A 22,541-nucleotide genomic window follows, 5' to 3' on the forward strand; every position below is an offset into this window, starting at 1 on the left:
GTGGTGGTAGTATTAGTGGTAGTAGTATTAGTAGTATTAGTGGTGGTGGTGGTAGTAGTATTAGTGGTGGTGGTAGTAGTATTAGTGGTGGTGGTAGTAGTATTAGTGGTGGTGGTGGTAGTAGTATTAGTGGTGGTGGTGGTAGTAGTATTAGTGGTGGTAGTAGTATTAGTGGTGGTGGTAGTAGTATTAGTGGTGGTGGTGGTGGTGGTGGTAGTAGTATTTGTGGTGGTGGTAGTAGTATTAGTGGTGGTGGTAGTAGTATTAGTGGTGGTATTAGTAGTGGTGGTGGTGGTAGTATCAAATCAAATGTATTTATATAGCCCTTCGTACATCAGCTGATATCTCAAAGTGCTGTACAGAAACCCAGCCTAAATCCCCAAACAGCAAGCAATGCAGGTGTAGAAGCACGTATTATTAGTAGTGGTGGTGGTAGTAGTATTAGTGGTGGTGGTGGTAGTATCAGTGGTGGTGGTAGTAGTATTAGTGGTAGTAGTATCAGTGGTAGTATTCGTGGTAGTAGTATTAGTGGTGGTGGTGGTAGTATCAGTGGTGGTGGTAGTAGTATTAGTGGTAGTAGTATCAGTGGTAGTATTAGTGGTAGTAGTATTAGTGGTGGTGGTAGTAGTATCAGTGGTGGTGGTAGTAGTATTAGTGGTAATAGTATCAGTGGTTGTATTAGTGGTAGTAGTATTAGTGGTGGTGGTGGTAGTAGTATCAGTGGTGGTGGTAGTAGTATCAGTGGTGGTGGTAGTAGTATTAGTGGTGGTGGTGGTAGTAGTATTAGTGGTGGTGGTGGTGGTAGTAGTATTAGTGTTAGTAGTATCAGTGGTAGTATTAGTGGTAGTAGTATCAGTGGTGGTGGTAGTAGTATCAGTGGTGGTGGTAGTAGTATTAGTGGTGGTGGTGGTAGTAGTATTAGTGGTGGTGGTGGTGGTAGTAGTATTAGTGTTAGTAGTATCAGTGGTAGTATTAGTGGTAGTAGTATTAGTGGTGGTGGTGGTGGTAGTAGTATTAGTGGTGGTGGTGGTGGTAGTAGTATTAGTGTTAGTAGTATCAGTGGTAGTATTAGTGGTAGTAGTATTAGTGGTGGTGGTGGTAGTAGTATTAGTGGTGGTAGTATTAGTGGTAGTAGTATCAGTGGTAGTATTAGTGGTAGTAGTATTAGTAGTATTAGTGGTGGTGGTGGTGGTAGTATCAGTGGTGGTGGTAGTAGTATTAGTGGTAGTAGTATCAGTTGTAGTATTAGTGGTAGTAGTATTAGTAGTATTAGTGGTGGTGGTGGTAGTATCAGTGGTGGTGGTAGTAGTATTAGTGGTAGTAGTATCAGTGGTAGTATTCGTGGTAGTAGTATTAGTGGTGGTGGTGGTAGTATCAGTGGTGGTGGTAGTAGTATTAGTGGTAGTAGTATCAGTGGTAGTATTAGTGGTAGTAGTATTAGTGGTGGTGGTGGTAGTAGTATCAGTGGTGGTGGTAGTAGTATTAGTGGTGGTAGTATTAGTGGTAGTAGTATCAGTGGTAGTATTAGTGGTAGTAGTATTAGTGGTGGTGGTGGTAGTATCAGTGGTGGTGGTGGTAGTATTCAGACCTTTTGAATTTTTCCACATGTTGTTACATTACAGCCTTTTTCTAAAATGCATTAAATAAAATACGCCCCACATCAATCTACACACAATACCCCATAATGACATCACAATACACCATAATGACATCACAATACACCATAATGACATCACAATACCCCATCATGACATCACAATACCCCATAATGACATCACAATACCCCATCATGACATCACAATACCCCATAATGACAGAACAAAAACAGTTTTTTATAACGTTTTGCTAATTTATTTTACCGTAAACAAACACACATAAGAAATTAAGGGAATTAACGGTAAATGTACTACTGGTGTCTCGTGTGCCATACTTTTTAAAAAATGTATATATTTGCCACTGTTCTACAAAATAAATCTGTCGACCAACAGCCTATCGACCAAACAATTGTCCAGTCGACTAAATGAGGTCAGCCCTATCCACAATACTAACCTAATTGAGAGTGAAAAGGAGGAAGCCTGTACAGAATATACATATTACCCAGCATGCATCCTGTTTTACAATAAGGCACTAAAGTAAAAGTGAAAAAGATGTGACAAAGAAATCAACTTTATGTCCTGAATAAACAGCGTTATAATTTGGGGCAAATCTAAGACAACATATCACTGAGTGCCACTCATTCATTCATATTTTCAAGCATGGTGGTGGCTGCATCATGCTATGGGTATGCTTGTCATCGACTAGGGAGTTTTTTAGGATAAAAATAAATGGAATAGAGGAAAGCACAGGCAAAATCCTTCCCAACAGACACTGGGAGACAAATTCACCCTTTCGGCAGGACAATAACCTAAAACTCAAAGCCATATCTACACTGGTTGGTTACCAAGACAACATTAAATGTTCCTGAGTGGTCTAGTTAGTTTTGACTTAAATCGGCTTGAAAATCTATGGCAAGACTTGGAAATGGTTGTCTAGCAATGATCAGCAACCAACTTGACAGAGTTTGAAAAATCTTTTAAAAGAATAATGGCCAAATACTACGGTATTGTACAATCCAGCCGGTGCAAAGCTCTTAGAGACTTACCCAGAAAGACTCACAGCTGCCAGAGGTGATTCTAACATGTAATTGACTCAGGGGTGTGAAAACTAATGTACGTGAAAGTGTCCAGTCCAAATGAACTATTTTGGGACGGATGATCTGACGTGCGTTTTGTGTAATTCTGAAGTACATAAAATTGCATTGGGCTTTCTCAATAAACCTGCATGAAAATTACAATCAAATAATAGTTTTTAAAATGTCATGTGTTTTTGGTTCATATCAGTGGTTGTTCGTATTATCTTCGATCACCAACTAAAGTTTATAGTTTACCCACTTTTAATATTTCTAAAATAAAATAATGTTAACCCCCTACATGGCTGGTGGTTATGGTTACTGTATGTGTGTTGGGCGGGGACAGAGCAGTCCTGCTGTCATCCTCTCTCTCCCAACACGCCTATCACCTCTAATCCTGTGGAGATTATCCCCTCGCGCCACACAAGACGACAGCATTAGCGCTGTGCTCTGCTCAGAAAGCCCTGCTGCCGTACATTGCTGCAGTATTCCCCACAGAGCAGAGGGGATTTTCACATTGATAGCCAGCCTGTGCTGCCCTTTATAAGGCTGCTACTGAGGGAGGGGGGGGCTCTGCTCTGATCTCACACAGCCACTGTTTTGTTGTAGATACAGTATAGTCCCTCACACCTCTTTCTTTAACATCTTCAGTTTGGGTTTTGAGGAGGAATAGGTAATTCAAATGAGACATCTGGTGGGCGAGACGGTTTGATCTTTCAATCGTCACATGTTTCATGTTTCCAGTATAGGCACCCTCTCCTGGGCCGATGTAGACGGCTCTCTTTATGATCCCCCCCCACCCCCCGATGATGATTGGCTGATGTCTTGCGTGTTGTCTTTCAGGCGAATGGATCTGAAGCTGATTATGAATATGATGAGATCACACTGGAACGGGTAAGTAAGAGGGAACATCACGTCTCCTTTTAAACCCGTCATCCATGGTTCTCCTTTCCATTAAACAACCTTTAACACTTAGGGGTTTTAAATAAATTGAAGGTTTCAATTTGTATCTAAAGGTTAACATTTGAATGAAGATGTTCTTGTAAAAAGGTTAAAAACCATGCAAGATATTTCTATTTTTACCTAGCTATAATTATTTTCAGTTGATAATGTTTTAAAAAAGAAACTTTACATAGTGGTGCAGGGCTCTGTCTTACTATATGATGTAATGCTGTGTGTCATGGAGGAGGGAGAGGAGCGAGAGCAGGGAGGAATGGAGGGAAAATAGGGAGAAGAGGAGGGAGAGCAGAGAGAGGAGAAGGAAACTGGTTCTGTGTCTGCCTGCAGCTACAGGGCTCTCCTCTCTTCCCTCTCCTCTTCCCTCTCCTCTTCCCTCTCCTCCTTCCCTCTCTTCCCTTCCCTCTTCCCTCTCCTCTTCCCTCTCCTCTTCCCTCTCCTCTTCCCTCTTCTCTTCCCTCTTCTCTTCCCTCTTCCCTTCCCTCTTCTCTTCCCTCTCCTCTTCCCTCTCCTCTTCCCTCTCCTCTTCCCTCTTCTCTTCCCTCTCCTCTTCTCTTCCTTCTCCTCTTTCTTCCCTCTCCTCTTCCCTCTCCTCTTCCCTCTCCTCTTCCCTCTCCTCTTCCCTCTCCTCTTCCCTCTCCTCTTCCCTCTCCTCTTCCCTCTCCTCCTTCCCTCTTCCCTCTCTCTTTCCTCTCCTCTTCCCTCTTCTCTTCTCTTCCCTCTTCTCTTCCCTCTTCCCTTCCCTCTCCTCTTCCCTCTTCCCTTCCCTCTCCTCTTCCCTCTCCTCTTCCCTCTCCTCTTCCCTCTCCTCTTCCCTCTTCCCTTCCCTCTTCCCTCTCCTCTTCCCTCTCCTCTTCCCTCTTTCCTCTCCTCTCCTCTTCCCTCTCTTCCCTCTCCTCTTCCCTCTTCTCTTCCCTCTTCTCTTCCCTCTCCTCTTCCCTCTCCTCTTCCCTCTTCTCTTCCCTCTCCTCTTCCCTCTCCTCTTCCCTCTTCCCTTCCCTCTTCTCTTCCTGACCTGATTCATGTGACTATGTGCGATTGCATCACTCACTCTACATTAAGACACAATGCACTATTCTGTCACAGAGACACGCACACCGCCCCCAACCACAAGCACACACTGAGCCTTAGTTAAGGCTATATAGCCGGGCCCTATACTACTGCCCTATAATAGACACTACATTACACTGCCACTTCCCCCCTCCAGCCATACATAGCTCCCATTACACATATAACCCCCCCCCCCCCCCTCCAGCCATACTCAGACATTTACATTGAAATGGGTCCTAACTACGGAGTATAATACACTCCGTATAATGCAGTCTGAATGTGTCAGTATTTGAAGTGGGGATGTACTCATAAGGCTATACAGCAGGATCAAATTATGACTAGAAATGATGGAATACTTGATTATTATATTTGAATGAACAGTATACTTAATGCTGTACTGTAGAGCACATCGTGATAACATTGTAATGCAACTATATACTGTATGTTGAACATATGGCTTTATATGACATAACAGTTGATCTGAACCAAACCCCGTTTCGATCTTCTGCCCCTCGTTGTAGGGTAACTCTGGGTTGGGCTTCAGTATTGCAGGGGGGACAGATAACCCCCACATCGGCGAAGACCCCAGTATCTTCATCACCAAGATTATCCCTGGGGGAGCTGCAGCTCAGGACGAACGTCTCAGGTGTGTACCGTCATCATAGGATTAGGAATGACAACACTGGAGTGGACATGAACCTTCCTACGATGGGAGAAACGTCAGCCATTTTGGTCAGGGAGATGGTCAACCCGTGGTTTGGTGCTGCTGTTATAAGATAGAACGCAGATAAATTCACACTATGTTTGTTAGCCGGACAGTTTTAGAGGAATGATTCCAACGTCCCAGTCAGTATTAAATGGAACGTCGCGGCCCGAGGGAGAGGGGGGGGGGGGGCAACCTGTGGTTACCTAGGTTACCCCATTTGCTCACAGCAAAAACAATCTTTTGTCAAATGCATTTTTCTGGTTTGCTTTTTTTTTTTGTCAATTACAAAACTACGTTTAAAATGAATACATGTCCAAAGACTTTTCATGACTTTTCTACATTGCCTGCACCAGAGCGTTCTCACCACCTAGCTTCACTCATGCCTCTTTTCATGACTTTTCTACATTGCCTGCACCAGAGCGTTCTCACCACCTAGCTTCACTCATGCCTCTTTTCATGACTTTTCTACATTGCCTGCACCAGAGCGTTCTCACCACCTAGCTTCACTCATGCCTCTTTTCATGACTTTTCTACATTACCTGCACCAGAGCGTTCTCACCACCTAGCTTCACTCATGCCTCTTTTCATGACTTTTCTACATTGCCTGCACCAGAGCGTTCTCACCACCTAGCTTCACTCATGCCTCTTTTCATGACTTTTCTACATTGCCTGCACCAGAGCGTTCTCACCACCTAGCTTCACTCATGCCTCTTTTCATGACTTTTCTACATTGCCTGCACCAGAGCGTTCTCACCACCTAGCTTCACTCATGCCTCTTTTCATGACTTTTCTACATTACCTGCACCAGAGCGTTCTCACCACCTAGCTTCACTCATGCCTCTTTTCATGACTTTTCTACATTGCCTGCACCAGAGCGTTCTCACCACCTAGCTTCACTCGTGCCTCTTTTCATGACTTTTCTACATTGCCTGCACCAGAGCGTTCTCACCACCTAGCTTCACTCATGCCTCTTTTCATGACTTTTCTACATTGCCTGCACCAGAGCGTTCTCACCACCTAGCTTCACTCATGCCTCTTTTCATGACTTTTCTACATTGCCTGCACCAGAGCGTTCTCACCACCTAGCTTCACTCATGCCTCTTTTCATGACTTTTCTACATTGCCTGCACCAGAGCGTTCTCACCACCTAGCTTCACTCGTGCCTCTTTTCATGACTTTTCTACATTGCCTGCACCAGAGCGTTCTCACCACCTAGCTTCACTCATGCCTCTTTTCATGACTTTTCTACATTACCTGCACCAGAGCGTTCTCACCACCTAGCTTCACTCATGCCTCTTTTCATGACTTTTCTACATTACCTGCACCAGAGCGTTCTCACCACCAAGCTTCACTCATGCCTCTTTTCATTACTTTTCTACATTACCCGCACCAGAGCGTTCTCACCACCTAGCTTCACTCGTGCCTCTTTTCACGACGGTGCTAGCAGCCTCGTAACGTTACGTGCGTGTCTGTTCGTTGCAGATAGAAAGAAAAAAAAACATGTTGGGTGTTTCTCAAGATGGGTACTACCGTGCTCTGAGCACGCAAAATGGAGAACGGGAGGGTCGGAGTATGAATCCAAAATCAAAGTATGCGAAACGGAGAACGGAGGGCACTTCTCAAATGTGTACTCAGTTTGTACATATTTTATCTAGCCATGACCAACAACGACAGACTATACAGCTAGTAGTGACTGTGGTTACAAACGGACTATACTAAACAAGTTAAATGTCTTACCTGTTATGAAATGTTTTCTACACAAGTAGCTACGTGTAGCCTACTTGGTCCCCACAGTTCCCACTCTCCCACGCTGAATAGCCTGAAGCCACAGGTGAAGCTGGTTGAGAGAATGTCAAGAGTGTGCAAAGCTGTTGTTAAGTCGAAGGATGGTTACTTTGAAGAATCTCAAATATATAAAATATTTTTTTTGATTACTTCATTATTCCATATGTGTTATTTCATAGTTTTGATGTCTTCATTATTATTCTACAATGTAGAAAATAGTCAAAATAAAGAAAAACCCTTGAGTTAGTAGGTGTGTCCTAACCATTGACTGGTACACCATTGACTGATACACCATTGACTCGTACACCGTTGACTGGTACACCATTGACTGGTACACCGTTGACTGGTACACCGTTGACTGTAAATGGAGGCATTTATGGTCTGTGTTACGTTCCCCAGCAAGAAACCAAAAGGTGTCGCTCAAACAGAAGGGGGAACTAACAGCCAAAACTAAACAGGTGTTTAACAGGTTAAGAAGGGTTCTGAAAGACACTCATGGGTGATGTCCACTGAACGTTGCCTAGCAACAACAACTGGAACCTAACAGACACCCACTGTGAGAGCCCACTAAATTTGCCCAAGAAGAGGCTAACAAAGTTAAAACCCCACGCCAAACTTAAAGACAGGAAGCAAACCAGAAAGTGGAGCAAAATTAAAACAATGTCTAAAAATGTGTTTTCGCTTTGTCATTATAGGGTATTGTGATGCCATTATGGGGTATTGTGATGTCATTATGGGGTATTGTGATGTCATTATGGGGTATTGTGATGTCATTATGGGGTATTGTGATGCCATTATGGGGTATTGTGATGTCATTATGGGGTATTGTGATGCCATTATGGGGTATTGTGATGTCATTATGGGGTATTGTGATGTCATTATGGGGTATTGTGATGTCATTATGGGGTATTGTGATGCCATTATGGGGTATTGTGATGTCATTATGGGGACTTGTGATGTCATTATGGGGTATTGTGATGTCATTATGGGGTATTGTGATGTCATTATGGGGACTTGTGATGTCATTATGGGGTATTGTGATGTCATTATGGGGACTTGTGATGTCATTATGGGGACTTGTGAAGTCATTATGGGGTATTGTGATGTCATTATGGGGTATTGTGATGTCATTATGGGGTATTGTGATGCCATTATGGGGTATTGTGATGTCATTATGGGGTATTGTGATGTCATTATGGGGTATTGTGATGTCATTATGGGGACTTGTGATGTCATTATGGGGTATTGTGATGTCATTATGGGGACTTGTGATGTCATTATGGGGACTTGTGAAGTCATTATGGGGTATTGTGTGTAGATTGAGTGTTTTTTATTTATTCAATCCATTTTAGAATAAGGCTGTAATGTAACAAAAGGGGTCTGAATACTTCCCGATATGTGCTGTAAATACCACCTGGGCCAGACAAGTGAAACACCTTCTGACTAACGAGATGACAAGCCAGCACAGGTGTAACATACTGACTAATGTGGTGACACGTGCTAACGTCCAACCTCTAAATATATATGGAAAAGCCTGTAGCAGTCTGTTTATATACACTACAGTTGAAAAGTTTGGGGTCACTTAGAAATGTCCTTGTTTTTGAAAGAAAAGTAGAAAATGTTGTCTATTAAAATAACATCAAATTGATCAGAAATACAGTATAGACATTGCTAATGTTGTAAATGAGTATTGTAGCTGGAAACGGCTGGTTTTGTAAATGGAACATCTACATAGGTTGTACAGAGGCCCATTATCAGCAACCATCACTCCTGTGTTCCAATGGCACGTTGTGTTAGCTAATCCAAGTTTTTCATTTTAAAAGGCTAATTGATAATTAGAAAACCCTTTTGCAATTATGTTAGCACGGCTGAAAACTGTGGTGCTGATTAAAGAAGCAATAAAACTGGCCTTCTTTAGACTAGTTGAGTATATGGAGCATCAGCATTTGTGGGTTCGATTACAGGCTCAAAATGGCCAGAAACAAAGACCTTTCTTCTGCAACTCGTCAGTCTATTCTTGTTCTGAGAAATGAAGGCTATTCCATGTGAGAAATTGCCAAGAAAAATGATCAACTTGGATAAGCTAACACAACAGGTGTTGGAACACAGGAGTGATGTTTGCTGATAATGGGCCTCTGATGACAGATGTATTTGAGTCCCCTGGCTAAAGTGTGAATGAGGGATGTATTTGATTCCCCTGGCTAAAGTGTGAATGAGGGATGTATTTGATTCCCCTGGCTAAAGTGTGAATGAGGGATGTATTTGATTCCCCTGGCTAAAGTGTGAATGAGGGATGTATTTGATTCCCCTGGCTAAAGTGTGAATGAGGGATGTATTTGATTCCCCTGGCTAAAGTGTGAATGAGGGATGTATTTTATTTTTGTTTTTAATTTCACCTTTATTTAACCAGGTAGGCCAGTTGAGAACACCTTTATTTAACCAGGTAGGCTAGTTGAGAACACCTTTATTTAACCAGGTAGGCCAGTTGAGAACACCTTTATTTAACCAGGTAGGCCAGTTGAGAACAAGTTCTCATTTACAACTGCGACCTGGACAAGATAAAGCAAAGCAGTGCCACAAAAACAACTCAAGAGTTACACATGGAATAAACATACGCACATTCAATAACGCAATAGAAAAATCTATATACAGTGTTTGTAAATGTAGTAATTATTCTCCTGACTGCAGAGTGAATGACAGATGTATTTGACTCTTCCTGCAGAGTGAATGACTGCATCCTGAGAGTGAACGAGGCCGACGTGAGGGATGTGACCCACAGTAAGGCTGTGGAGGCCCTGAAGGAGGCCGGCTGCATCGTCAGGCTCTACATCCGCAGGAGAAAAGCCCTCTCGGAGAAGATCCTGGAGCTCAAACTAGTCAAAGGTCCCAAAGGTAAAGGGAATGTCTGTCGCCGTGGAGATTAAAAGCTACACTTTCAGTGATACGACTTCATCCAGATTTAAATGTGTTGAGTTGATGTGTAACTTTCTGCTACGTGTTATTTAAACTCTGTGGTTCGTCGTCCTCCCAGTGATACCCTCTGAACTAGCGGCTCCCAAACTGTTGGGCCGTGCCGGCGTAATAGTGGAATGCACAAGGTGCAATTTGTAAATGGGGTTAGTGGTGCATCGGCAGTTCTCCTCTTGTCATGGCAGTCATTGAGGATCTTTAGAGTTGTTTATAACTTGTCAGACGCGTGCCTAGGGCCCGGTTTCCCAAAAGGCATCTTAAGGCGAAGTTCATCGTTAGAATCTCCGAGCTGTTTCCCCCCCAAAAAACGTCATTCACTAAAGGTGCTCTTGTTTACCGACTCCATCAGAGCACTCATAGAACAGTGAAGTGTTAGATGTTCCCCCCCCCCCACCACGTCACGTTGTACACAGAAACACCTCCGTTAAACATAGAATCAAGGCATCTGTCTCTCTTGTGACCGCCGATAGCTTCACAACGACGTTGACTACAAAGTTGCAAATGTCTTTGCAATTGTTACAAAAACAAGCAAAGGATTCAAAATATGCTTCAAATGAAAACCCGAGATGACTGGAGATGCATTATAAATAGCCTACCTACAGTGTGACGGCTTTCTCCCTGGGAAGGAGAGGCATTATAAATAGCCTACCTACAGTGTGACGGCTTTCTCCCTGGGAAGGAGAGGCATTATAAATAGCCTACCTACAGTGTGACGGCTTCCTCCCTGGAAAGGAGAGACATTATAAATAGCCTACCTACAGTGTAACGTCTTTCTCCCTGGGAAGGAGAGACATTATAAATAGCCTACCTACAGTGTAACGTCTTTCTTCCTGGGAAGGAGAGGCATTATAAATAGCCTACCTACAGTGTAACGTCTTTCTTCCTGGGAAGGAGAGGCATTATAAATAGCCTACCTACAGTGTAAAGGCTTTCTTCCTGGGAAGGAGAGACATTATAAATAGCCTACCTACAGTGTAAAGGCTTTCTTCCTGGGAAGGAGAGACATTATAAATAGCCTACCTACAGTGTAAAGGCTTTCTTCCTGGGAAGGAGAGGCATTATAAATAGCCTACCTACAGTGTAAAGGCTTTCTCCCTGGGAAGGAGAGGCATTATAAATAGCCTACCTACAGTGTAACGTCTTTCTCCCTGGGAAGGAGAGGCATTATAAATAGCCTACCTACAGTGTAAAGGCTTTCTTCCTGGGAAGGAGAGGCATTATAAATAGCCTACCTACAGTGTGACGGCTTTCTCCCTGGGAAGGAGAGGCATTATAAATAGCCTACCTACAGTGTAACGTCTTTCTCCCTGGGAAGGAGAGGCATTATAAATAGCCTACCTACAGTGTAAAGGCTTTCTTCCTGGGAAGGAGAGGCATTATAAATAGCCTACCTACAGTGTAAAGGCTTTCTTCCTGGGAAGGAGAGGCATTATAAATAGCCTACCTACAGTGTGACGGCTTTCTTCCTGGGAAGGAGAGGCATTATAAATAGCCTACCTACAGTGTAACGTCTTTCTCCCTGGGAAGGAGAGGCATTATAAATAGCCTACCTACAGTGTAAAGGCTTTCTTCCTGGGAAGGAGAGGCATTATAAATAGCCTACCTACAGTGTGACGGCTTTCTCCCTAGGAAGGAGAGGCATTATAAATAGCCTACCTACAGTGTAAAGGCTTTCTCCCTGGGAAGGAGAGGCATTATAAATAGCCTACCTACAGTGTGACGGCTTTCTCCCTGGGAAGGAGAGGCTTTATAAATAGCCTACCTACAGTGTAAAGGCTTTCTTCCTGGGAAGGAGAGGCATTATAAATAGCCTACCTACAGTGTGACGGCTTTCTCCCTGGGAAGGAGAGGCATTATAAATAGCCTACCTACAGTGTAAAGGCTTTCTTCCTGGGAAGGAGAGGCATTATAAATAGCCTACCTACAGTGTGACGGCTTTCTTCCTGGGAAGGAGAGGCATTATAAATAGCCTACCTACAGTGTAAAGGCTTTCTTCCTGGGAAGATTGAAATAATTGTCATGTTCATTTTGTTTTATTTGGCTACTGTCTTGTCATTTTTGCCTCCAATATATTTAATGTGGTGTGGGCCTCACATGGGTGCAATGATGCTCCACATCTTAACAAAGTGCATTATTATAGGGTAAACATTTAGAAAAATCTGATTCAATATTTGCAGCCATAGATGGGGATCTCTTTCTATGAGCTGATCTATCGTCAGTGTTGTGGAATAACTATGATGTAAGATTTGAATGGAGAAATCTGATCCGAGAACAGCGCTCCCTTTTTCTTTCCATCCTGTCCGTGTCGACACACGCCTCAACGACTCCCTTACAGTGACCGTCCCCTCTGCGTGGTTGTTTCGGGAGAAGCGTGTGACGTCTTCGGGCCGTTGTAGGCCTAGACGCATCGTTAAATACACTGGGAAGCCTAAGTTCCATCGCTATGGGAACCGTGCCCCAGATCAACTAGCCCTCCCCCCACTGGGCACCGACCTCAACATTGATTCAGCCAGTTGTTGCCCAGTGGCGAGTCAGAAACTGTTATTTGTAATGTTTTAGTTGCTCAGCTATTACATGAACACACCTAGTACATGACAACATGTGTAGAATAGCAGGAAATGTGCTTTAAAACTGCACAATGTTCTCTCCACCTCATGGCAAAATATGTAGAATTTAAGGAAATTAGCTTAAAATGCAAAAATAAAATCTGCACCCCATGGCAAAATGTATAGAATTGCAGGAAATAATCTTTAAACCTGCAACATGATGGAAGGGGGGCCTGAGTGAAAAGGTTTGGGAACCACTGCTCTGAATTATATAGTATTTATAATGTTTTATTGTGTTGTAATGTACTTCTCTCCCTCCCTCTGTCTCTCTCTACTTCTCTCTCTCTCTCCCTCTGTCTCTACCCTTCTCTCTCTCCCTCCCTCTGTCTCTACCCTTCTCTCTCTCCCTCCCTCTGTCTCTCTCTACTTCTCTCTCTCTCCCTCCCTCTGTCTCTCTCTACTTCTCTCTCTCCCTCTGTCTCTACCCTTCTCTCTCTCCCTCCCTCTGTCTCTACCCTTCTCTCTCTCCCTCCATCTGTCGCTACCCTTCTCTCTCTCTCTCCCTCCCTCTGTCTCTACCCTTCTCTCTCTCTGTCTCTACCCTTCTCTCTCTCTCCCTCCCTCTGTCTCTACCCTTCTCTCTCTCTGTCTCTACCCTTCTCTCTCTCTCCCTCCCTCTGTCTCTACCCTTCTCTCTCCCTCCCTCCATCTGTCTCTCTAATTCTCTCTCTCTCCCTCCATCTGTCTCTACCCTTCTCTCTCCCTCCCTCCCTCTCTCTACCCTTCTCTCTCTCTCTCCCTCTGTCTCTACCCTTCTCTCTCTCCCTCCCTCTGTCTCTACCCTCCTCTCTCCCTCCCTCTGTCTCTACCCTCCTCTCTTCCTCCCTCTGTCTCTACCCTTCTCTCTCCCTCCCTCCATCTGTCTCTCTACTTCTCTCTCTCCCTCCCTCTGTCTCTACCCTTCTCTCTCTCTCCCTCCCTCCCTCTGTCTCTACCCTTCTCTCTCTCTCCCTCCCTCCCTCTGTCTCTACCCTTCTCTCTCTCCCTCCCTCCCTCTCTCTACCCTTCTCTCTCTCCCTCCCTCCATCCCTCTGTCTCTACCCTTCTCTCTCTCCCTCCCTCTCTCTACCCTTCTCTCTCTCTCTCTCCCTCCCTCTCTCTACCCTTCTCTCTCTCTCTCCCTCCCTCTGTTTCTACTCTCACTCTGTCTCTACCCTTCTCTCTGTCTCTACCCTTCTCTCTCTCTCTCTCCCTCCCTCTCTCTACCCTTCTCTCTCTCCCTCCCTCTCTCTACCCTTGTCTATCCCTCCCTCCCTCTCTCTCTACCCTTCTCTCTCCCTCCCTCTGTTTCTACCCTTCTCTCTATCCCTCCCTCCCTCTCTCTCTACCCTTCTCTCTCCCTCCCTCCCTCCCTCCCTCCCTCTGTCTCTACCCTTCTCTCTCTCTCCCTCCCTCTGTACCCTTCTCTCTCCTTTCTCTCTCTTATCTCTGTCCCTCTGTCCCTGTCTCTCACTCTTTCCGTCTCTCCTCTGTCCCTCCCTCTCTTCAGGGCTAGGATTCAGTATTGCGGGGGGAGTAGGGAACCAGCACATTCCAGGAGACAACAGCATCTATGTCACCAAGGTCATCGAGGGAGGGGCTGCACACAAAGACCAGAGGCTGCAGATAGGAGACAAACTATTGGCTGTAAGAACATAACAATGTAGTGACTCAGCAAAAAAAGAAACGTCCTCTCACTGTCAACTGTTTTATTTTCAGCAAACTTAACATGTGTAAATATTTGTATGAACATAACAAGATTCAACAATTGAGACCTAAACTGAACAAGTTCCACAGACATGTGACTAACAGAAATGGAATAATGTGTCCCTGAACAAAGGGGGGTCAAAATCAAAAGTAACAGTCAGTATCTGGTGTGGCCACCAGCTGCATTAAGTACTACAGTGCATCTCCTCCTCATGGACTGCACCAGATTTGCCCGTTCTTTCTGTGAGATGTTACCCCACTCTTCCACCAAGGCACCTGCAAGTTCCCAGACATTTCTGGGGGGGAATGTCCCTAGCCCTCACCCTCCGATCCATCAGGTCCCAGACGTGCTCAATGGGATTGAGATCCAGACTCTTCGCTGGCCATGGCAGAATACTGACATTCCTGTCTGAAGGAAATCTTGCACAGAACGAGCAGTATGGCTGGTGGCATTGTCATGCTGGAGGGTCATATCAGGATGAGCCTGCAGGAAGGGTACCACATGAGGGAGGAGGATGTCTTCCCTGTAACGCACAGCGTTGGGATTGCCTGCAATGACAGCACGCTCAGTCCGATGATGCTGTGACACACCACCCCAGACCATGAAGGACCCTCCACCTCCAAATCGATCCCGCTCCAGAGTACAGGTCTCGGTGTAATGCTCATTCCTTCGATGATAAACGTAAATCTGACCATCACCCCTGGTGAGACAAAACCACGACTCGTCAGAGAAGAGCACTTTTTGTCAGTCCTGTCTGGTCCAGCGATGGTGCATTTGTGCTAATAGGCGATGCTGTTGCCCGTGATTTCTGGTGAGGACCTGCCTTACAACAGGCCAACAAGCCCTCAGTCCAGCCTCTCTCAGCCTATTGCGGACAGTCTGAGCACTGATGGAGGGATTTGTGCGTTCCTGGTGTAACTCAGGCAGTTGTTGCTGCCATCCTGCACCTGTCCCGCAGGTGTGATGTTCGGATGTACCAATCCTGTGCAGGTGCTGTTACACGTGGTCTGCCACTGCAGGGACGATCAGCTGTCCGTCCTGTCTCCCTGTAGCGCTGTACAACACAGTGATATATCATGGGATGTTTCTGGACGATTGTCAGGAAGTCAATTCAATTCAAGGGGCTTTATTGGCAAGGGAAACACGTGTTAACATTGCCAAAGCAAGTGAGGTAGATAATATACAAAAGTGAAGTAAACAAGTCTCCCAAAGTTCCTCCAATCATCTTAAAGGTAATTCAGAAGTCTTCTACACTAAATGCCACAGTAGAGACTGATTCCCATCGACACTCCTGATCCAAATTACACAATGAGACTTTCCCTTTAATTCAAATGGAGATATTACCATCCCTGGCTTTGTACCCCCCCCCCCCCCCTTCACACTATTGAGGAACATCAAATATTGGGATAGTTAGGAATTGTACAATTGCTTAACATGTTATTCATAATCAAAATGAGTGCATGAAAGACTGTTGGCTGGTTTGATGGCACAGTGTCATGAGTACCATATCATTTCATCTTTACTGTTGACTTGCTCAGGTCAGGGCACTAATTGCCTTACAATTTCACCTGATACAATAGCTTAACTTAACAAAAACCTTAACTTAAAAAGATCCCCTTGAAGTACTTGACTTCGATTAAGTTAGATTGTGGCTTGTTTTGGAAACAATGACAGTTGGTTTGTCTGCCATGTCTCCTCCTGTATGTAACCAACTGATGAGCCGTCTGATTGCCCCCCCCCTCCCCTTCCCCCCTCCCTCCAGGTAAACAGCGCTTGCCTTGAGGAAGTGAGTCACGAGGATGCCGTGGCAGCCTTGAAAAACACCCCTGATGTGGTTTACCTGAAAGTGGCGAAGCCCACCAGTGTCTTCATGAACGACAGTTTCGCTCCCCCCGACATCACCAACTGTGAGTGCGCACGAACACACACACACACACATATTCAAGTACACACACATGGTTATCCCATTGTTTCTAATTATCCCAGGGTAGCTGTGACAGCAGGGGAGTGTTCATCAGGACGTTTTGTTATATTCAGATGCTAATATACGATGTAGAACAAACATGCTTTTCTGACATGCAGCCTGCAATATGGAATCAGGTCGGCTCTATCCGTGGCATTTCTACCTGCAGCGTTTGGCTACTGAACGCGGGCCCTGGTTATGTGAAGGGAGCCGTGTGGTGTGAAACTCCCACGGAGGGATGCTACATCGATACACAACTCCACAGAACTACAGACTGAAGCTAATCAATGAAAACATTATATATCTCTAGCTTCTCAAACGGATGCATGCTAAATGCTAGCAATCCTGTGTTGTTACCATAGATAACTACTAGCAACCCATCAAAAAGGGGTAAAATGCTAATTATTAGCTTCCCTGTGTTGTTACCATAGATAACTACTAGCAACCCATCAGAAAGGGGTAAAATGATAATTATTAGCTTCCCTGTGTTGTTACCATAGATAACCACTAGCATCCTTCAGAGGGTTAATTTGCTAGTGGTCCAATTTGTTATTGTATCAATTCTGTGTAAAGGGTCAGTATTATGACAGAACATGTGTCTGTGGGTCTGAGAGGAATATAGGACAAAAGACAAATGTAATCATTAAGGCCACCCAGACCCAGCGTGTCGCTGGCTGCTGACCCCAATAGCTACAGCGGCAATCCAATGGGCACAGTGAGTTAGTGGGGAGGGAGTGTGTACAGCGGGCCTATATCTGGACCAATAGGCATTAGAATAGAGTTTACATTAGTAGGTCCAATCTGAGCCAGACTCCTTATGAAGGAGGAAGGGTTCCTGTTTAGAAGCAGGGTGAATGGCTGGCTATTGCTGAATATACCGTGGGTGACCCACTGTCTGTCCCCCTGCCTGTAGCTGAGTATACCGTGGGTGACCCACTGTCTGTCCCCCTGCCTGTAGCTGAGTATACCGTGGGTGACCCACTGTCTGTCCCCCTGCCTGTAGCTGAGTATACCGTGGGTGACCCACTGTCTGTCCCCCTGCCTGTAGCTGAGTATACCGTGGGTGACCCACTGTCTGTCCCCCTGCCTGTAGCTGAGTATACCGTGGGTGACCCACTGTCTGTCCCCCTGCCTGTAGCTGAGTATACCGTGGGTGACCCACTGTCTGTCCCCCTGCCTGTAGCTGAGTATACCATGGGTGACCCACTGTCTGTCCCCCTGACTGTAGCTGAGTATACCGTGGGTGACCCCATGTCTCTCTGCAGACTGAGGAAATGTGACATAGGTGGAAAACATTGGTTGTAATCACTGTTCATGCCATGTTTATGTTTCAGGACATGTATATTGGTCTCGTTTCTCGTTCCGTGTTGCCTATGGGGCCAGCCCTGTCCAGTACCAGGCAGAACGTTCCGTGTTGCCTATGGGGCCAGCCCTGTCCAGTACCAGGCAGAACGTTCCGTGTTGCCTATGGGGCCAGCCCTGTCCAGTACCAGGCAGAACGTTCCGTGTTGCCTATGGGCCAGCCCTGTCCAGTACCAGGCAGAACGTTCCGTGTTGCCTATGGGGCCAGCCCTGTCCAGTACCAGGCTGAACGTTCCGTGTTGCCTATGGGGCCAGCCCTGTCCAGTACCAGGCAGAACGTTCCAGTATTTCACCTGGACAATGTTATTGATTGTTCCGTTGTGGTGCTTGTGCCATTGCTGAAGGTGATCTTCATTTAAGGAGAGAACCTCCCCCTGTCAGAGGAGCCATAAAGCATGTGTTTTTATAGAATCCTGCTCTGCCTCTGTCTGTACCAGGGTCGGCTCAAGGTGAAGTTAGCGATTAGCCTAGCGCCTCCCCTGACTAAGCAGCATTTTATATATTTCTTAGCATTAGCCGCTAATGTTAACTCACTATCTATCTACACACTGAGGCGGAGACCCATTATATTGATACAGGGTGTGTGTGTGTGTGTGTGTGTGTGTGTGTGTTATTTCTCTAGCGTATTCCCCTCACATGGACAACCATATCAGCCCTTCCAACTACCTGAGCCGGCCACATACCCCCGCCACGCCTGGACGCTACTCCCCCGTCCCCAAGAGCATGCTGGGAGACGACGAGGTGACAAGGTAAACTGGGTGATGATATACACACACGACATTTGATCCCTTTTCTTTTACAAAGCGTTAGATGTTCATACATTTTGTTAATGTTTGTGTTGGTTTATGAGTGTACTGGACAAAGGGGAGTGTGTTGCCATTATTAGTTGCTGCTGCTGAGATTCATCAGGTGAATGGGTCACTATCCTTCTCTTGACTCTCAGTGGCTCTCAGTTATGGTGCTGTATCTCCTCCCCTTAATCTGCATTATGGTGCTGTATCTCCTCCCCTTAATCTGCATTATGGTGCTGTATCTCCTCCCCTTAATCTGAGTTATGGTGTTGTATCTCCTCCCCTTAATCTGCATTATGGTGCTGTATCTCCTCCCCTTAATCTGCATTATGGTGCTGTATCTCCTCCCCTTAATCTTAGTTATGGTGCTGTATCTCCTCCCCTTAATCTGCATTATGGTGCTGTATCTCCTCCCCTTAATCTGCATTATGGTGCTGTATCTCCTCCCCTTAATCTGAGTTATGGTGCTGTATCTCCTCCCCTTAATCTGCATTATGGTGCTGTATCTCCTCCCCTTAATCTTAGTTATGGTGCTGTATCTCCTCCCCTTAATCTGCATTATGGTGCTGTATCTCCTCCCCTTAATCTTAGTTATGGTGCTGTATCTCCTCCCCTTAATCTGATTTATGGTGCTGTATCTCCTCCCCTTAATCTGAGTTATGGTGCTGTATCTCCTCCCCTTAATCTGCATTATGGTGCTGTATCTCCTCCCTTTAATCTGAGTTATGGTGCTGTATCTCCTCCCCTTAATCTGCATTATGGTGCTGTATCTCCTCCCCTTAATCTTAGTTATGGTGCTGTATCTCCTCCCCTTAATCTGCATTATGGTGCTGTATCTCCTCCCCTTAATCTGCATTATGGTGCTGTATCTCCTCCCCTTAATCTTAGTTATGGTGCTGTATCTCCTCCCCTTAATCTGCATTATGGTGCTGTATCTCCTCCCCTTAATCTTAGTTATGGTGCTGTATCTCCTCCCCTTAATCTGAGTTATGGTGCTGTATCTCCTCCCCTTAATCTGAGTTATGGTGCTGTATATCCTCCCCTTAATCTGCATTATGGTGCTGTATCTCCTCCCTTTAATCTGAGTTATGGTGCTGTATCTCCTCCCCTTAATCTGCATTATGGTGCTGTATCTCCTCCCCTTAATCTGCATTATGGTGCTGTATCTCCTCCCTTTAATCTGAGTTATGGTGCTGTATCTCCTCCCCTTAATCTGAGTTATGGTGCTGTATCTCCTCCCTTTAATCTGAGTTATGGTGCTGTATCTCCTCCCCTTAATCTGCATTATGGTGCTGTTTCTCCTCCCTTTAATCTGAGTTATGGTGCTGTATCTCCTCCCCTTAATCTGCATTATGGTGCTGTATCTCCTCCCCTTAATCTGCATTATGGTGCTGTATCTCCTCCCCTTAATCTGCATTATGGTGCTGTATCTCCTCCCCTTAATCTGAGTTATGGTGCTGTATCTCCTCCCCTTAATCTGCGTTATGGTGCTGTATCTCCTCCCCTTAATCTGCATTATGGTGCTGTATCTCCTCCCCTTAATCTGAGTTATGGTGCTGTATCTCCTCCCCTTAATCTGCATTATGGTGCTGTATCTCCTCCCCTTAATCTTAGTTATGGTGCTGTATCTCCTCCCCTTAATCTGCATTATGGTGCTGTATCTCCTCCCCTTAATCTGCATTATGGTGCTGTATCTCCTCCCCTTAATCTTAGTTATGGTGCTGTATCTCCTCCCCTTAATCTGCATTATGGTGCTGTATCTCCTCCCCTTAATCTTAGTTATGGTGCTGTATCTCCTCCCCTTAATCTGAGTTATGGTGCTGTATATCCTCCCCTTAATCTGCATTATGGTGTTGTATCTCCTCCCTTTAATCTGAGTTATGGTGCTGTATCTCCTCCCCTTAATCTGCATTATGGTGCTGTATCTCCTCCCCTTAATCTGCATTATGGTGCTGTATCTCCTCCCTTTAATCTGAGTTATGGTGCTGTATCTCCTCCCCTTAATCTGAGTTATGGTGCTGTATCTCCTCCCTTTAATCTGAGTTATGGTGCTGTATCTCCTCCCCTTAATCTGCATTATGGTGCTGTATCTCCTCCCTTTAATCTGAGTTATGGTGCTGTATCTCCTCCCCTTAATCTGCATTATGGTGCTGTATCTCCTCCCCTTAATCTGCATTATGGTGCTGTATCTCCTCCCCTTAATCTGCATTATGGTGCTGTATCTCCTCCCCTTAATCTGAGTTATGGTGCTGTATCTCCTCCCCTTAATCTGCGTTATGGTGCTGTATCTCCTCTCCTTAATCTGCATTATGGTGCTGTATCTCCTCCCCTTAATCTGCATTATGGTGCTGTATCTCCTCCCCTTAATCTGAGTTATGGTGCTGTATCTCCTCCCCTTAATCTGCATTATGGTGCTGTATCTCCTCCCCTTAATCTGCATTATGGGGCTGTATCTCCTCCCCTTAATCTGCATTATGGTGCTGTATATCCTCCCCTTAATCTGCATTATGGTGCTGTATATCCTCCCCTTAATCTGCATTATGGTGCTGTATCTCCTCCCTTTAATCTGAGTTATGGTGCTGTATCTCCTCCCCTTAATCTGCATTATGGTGCTCTATCTCCTCCCCTTAATCTGCATTATGGTGCTGTATCTCCTCCCTTTAATCTGAGTTATGGTGCTGTATCTCCTCCCCTTAATCTGCATTATGGTGCTGTATCTCCTCCCCTTAATCTGCATTATGGTGCTGTATATCCTCCCCTTAATCTGCATTATGGTGCTGTATCTCCTCCCCTTAATCTGCATTATGGTGCTGTATCTCCTCCCTTTAATCTGAGTTATGGTGCTGTATCTCCTCCCCTTAATCTGCATTATGGTGCTGTATCTCCTCCCCTTAATCTGCATTATGGTGCTGTATCTCCTCCCTTTAATCTGAGTTATGGTGCTGTATCTCCTCCCCTTAATCTTAGTTATGGTGCTGTATCTCCTCCCTTTAATCTGAGTTATGGTGCTGTATCTCCTCCCTTTAATCTGAGTTATGGTGCTGTATCTCCTCCCTTTAATCTGAGTTATGGTGCTGTATCTCCTCCCTTTAATCTGAGTTATGGTGCTGTATCTCCTCCCTTTAATCTGAGTTATGGTGCTGTATCTCCTCCCCTTAATCTGAGTTATGGTGCTGTATCTCCTCCCCTTAATCTGAGTTATGGTGCTGTATCTCCTCCCCTTAATCTGCATTATGGTGCTGTATCTCCTCCCCTTAATCTGCATTATGGTGCTGTATCTCCTCCCCTTAATCTGTGTTATGGTGCTGTATCTCCTCCCCTTAATCTGAGTTATGGTGCTGTATCTCCTCCCCTTAATCTGAGTTATGTTGCTGTATATCCTCCCCTTAATCTGAGTTATGGTGCTGTATCTCCTCCCCTTAATCTGCATTATGGTGCTGTATCTCCTCCCCTTAATCTGCATTATGGTGCTGTATCTCCTCCCCTTAATCTGCATTATGGTGCTGTATCTCCTCCCTTTAATCTGAGTTATGGTGCTGTATCTCCTCCCCTTAATCTGAGTTATGGTGTTGTATCTACTCCTCTTAATCTGCATTATGGTGCTGTATCTCCTCCCCTTAATCTGAGTTATGGTGCTGTATCTCCTTCCTCCTCCTTCTCTTCTTCCTTTATCATCTTCTTCCTCCTCTTTATCTGCCTCCTCTTTCTCTTCCCTCCTCTTCCTCATCCATTTGATCTTTTCCTCATCCTCCTCCTCATCTTCCTCCTCATCCACCATCCCTCTCTCTGTAGGTCTTCAGCTATCCACCCCCTTCTTTCTTTTATCTCCCACTCATGTTCTCTCCCTGCCCTCTCTTTCCTCTCTCTCTCTCTGCCTTCTCACTCTTTCTGCCCTCTCTTTCCTCTCTCTCTCTCTGCCTTCTCACTCTTTCTGCCCTCTCGTTCCTCTCTCTCTCTCTGCCTTCTCACTCTTTCTGCCCTCTCTTTCCTCTCTCT

The 22,541-nt window shown here is 45.2% G+C and overlaps 1 protein-coding gene across 50 annotated transcripts in view; it reads left to right on the plus strand.

Moving 5' to 3' along the window:
* The window catches only part of LOC110524815 (discs large homolog 1-like protein), a 299,597-nt gene that overhangs the window by 195,161 nt on the left and 81,895 nt on the right, over nucleotides 1-22,541 (plus strand). For all 50 annotated transcript variants that reach the window (XM_036978809.2, XM_090236279.1, XM_090236284.1 and 47 more), the window contains 6 exons: nucleotides 3,512-3,562; nucleotides 5,197-5,321; nucleotides 9,889-10,058; nucleotides 14,232-14,368; nucleotides 16,192-16,336; nucleotides 18,377-18,503. In XM_036978809.2, the coding sequence (XP_036834704.2) occupies nucleotides 3,512-3,562; nucleotides 5,197-5,321; nucleotides 9,889-10,058; nucleotides 14,232-14,368; nucleotides 16,192-16,336; nucleotides 18,377-18,503 (755 nt within the window). The remainder of the gene's footprint in view (nucleotides 1-3,511; nucleotides 3,563-5,196; nucleotides 5,322-9,888; nucleotides 10,059-14,231; nucleotides 14,369-16,191; nucleotides 16,337-18,376; nucleotides 18,504-22,541) is intronic.

This window comes from Oncorhynchus mykiss, chromosome 5, assembly GCF_057628025.1.
Source record: "Oncorhynchus mykiss isolate SJ-2025 chromosome 5, ASM5762802v1, whole genome shotgun sequence".
Classification (NCBI taxonomy): Eukaryota; Metazoa; Chordata; class Actinopteri; order Salmoniformes; family Salmonidae; genus Oncorhynchus; species Oncorhynchus mykiss.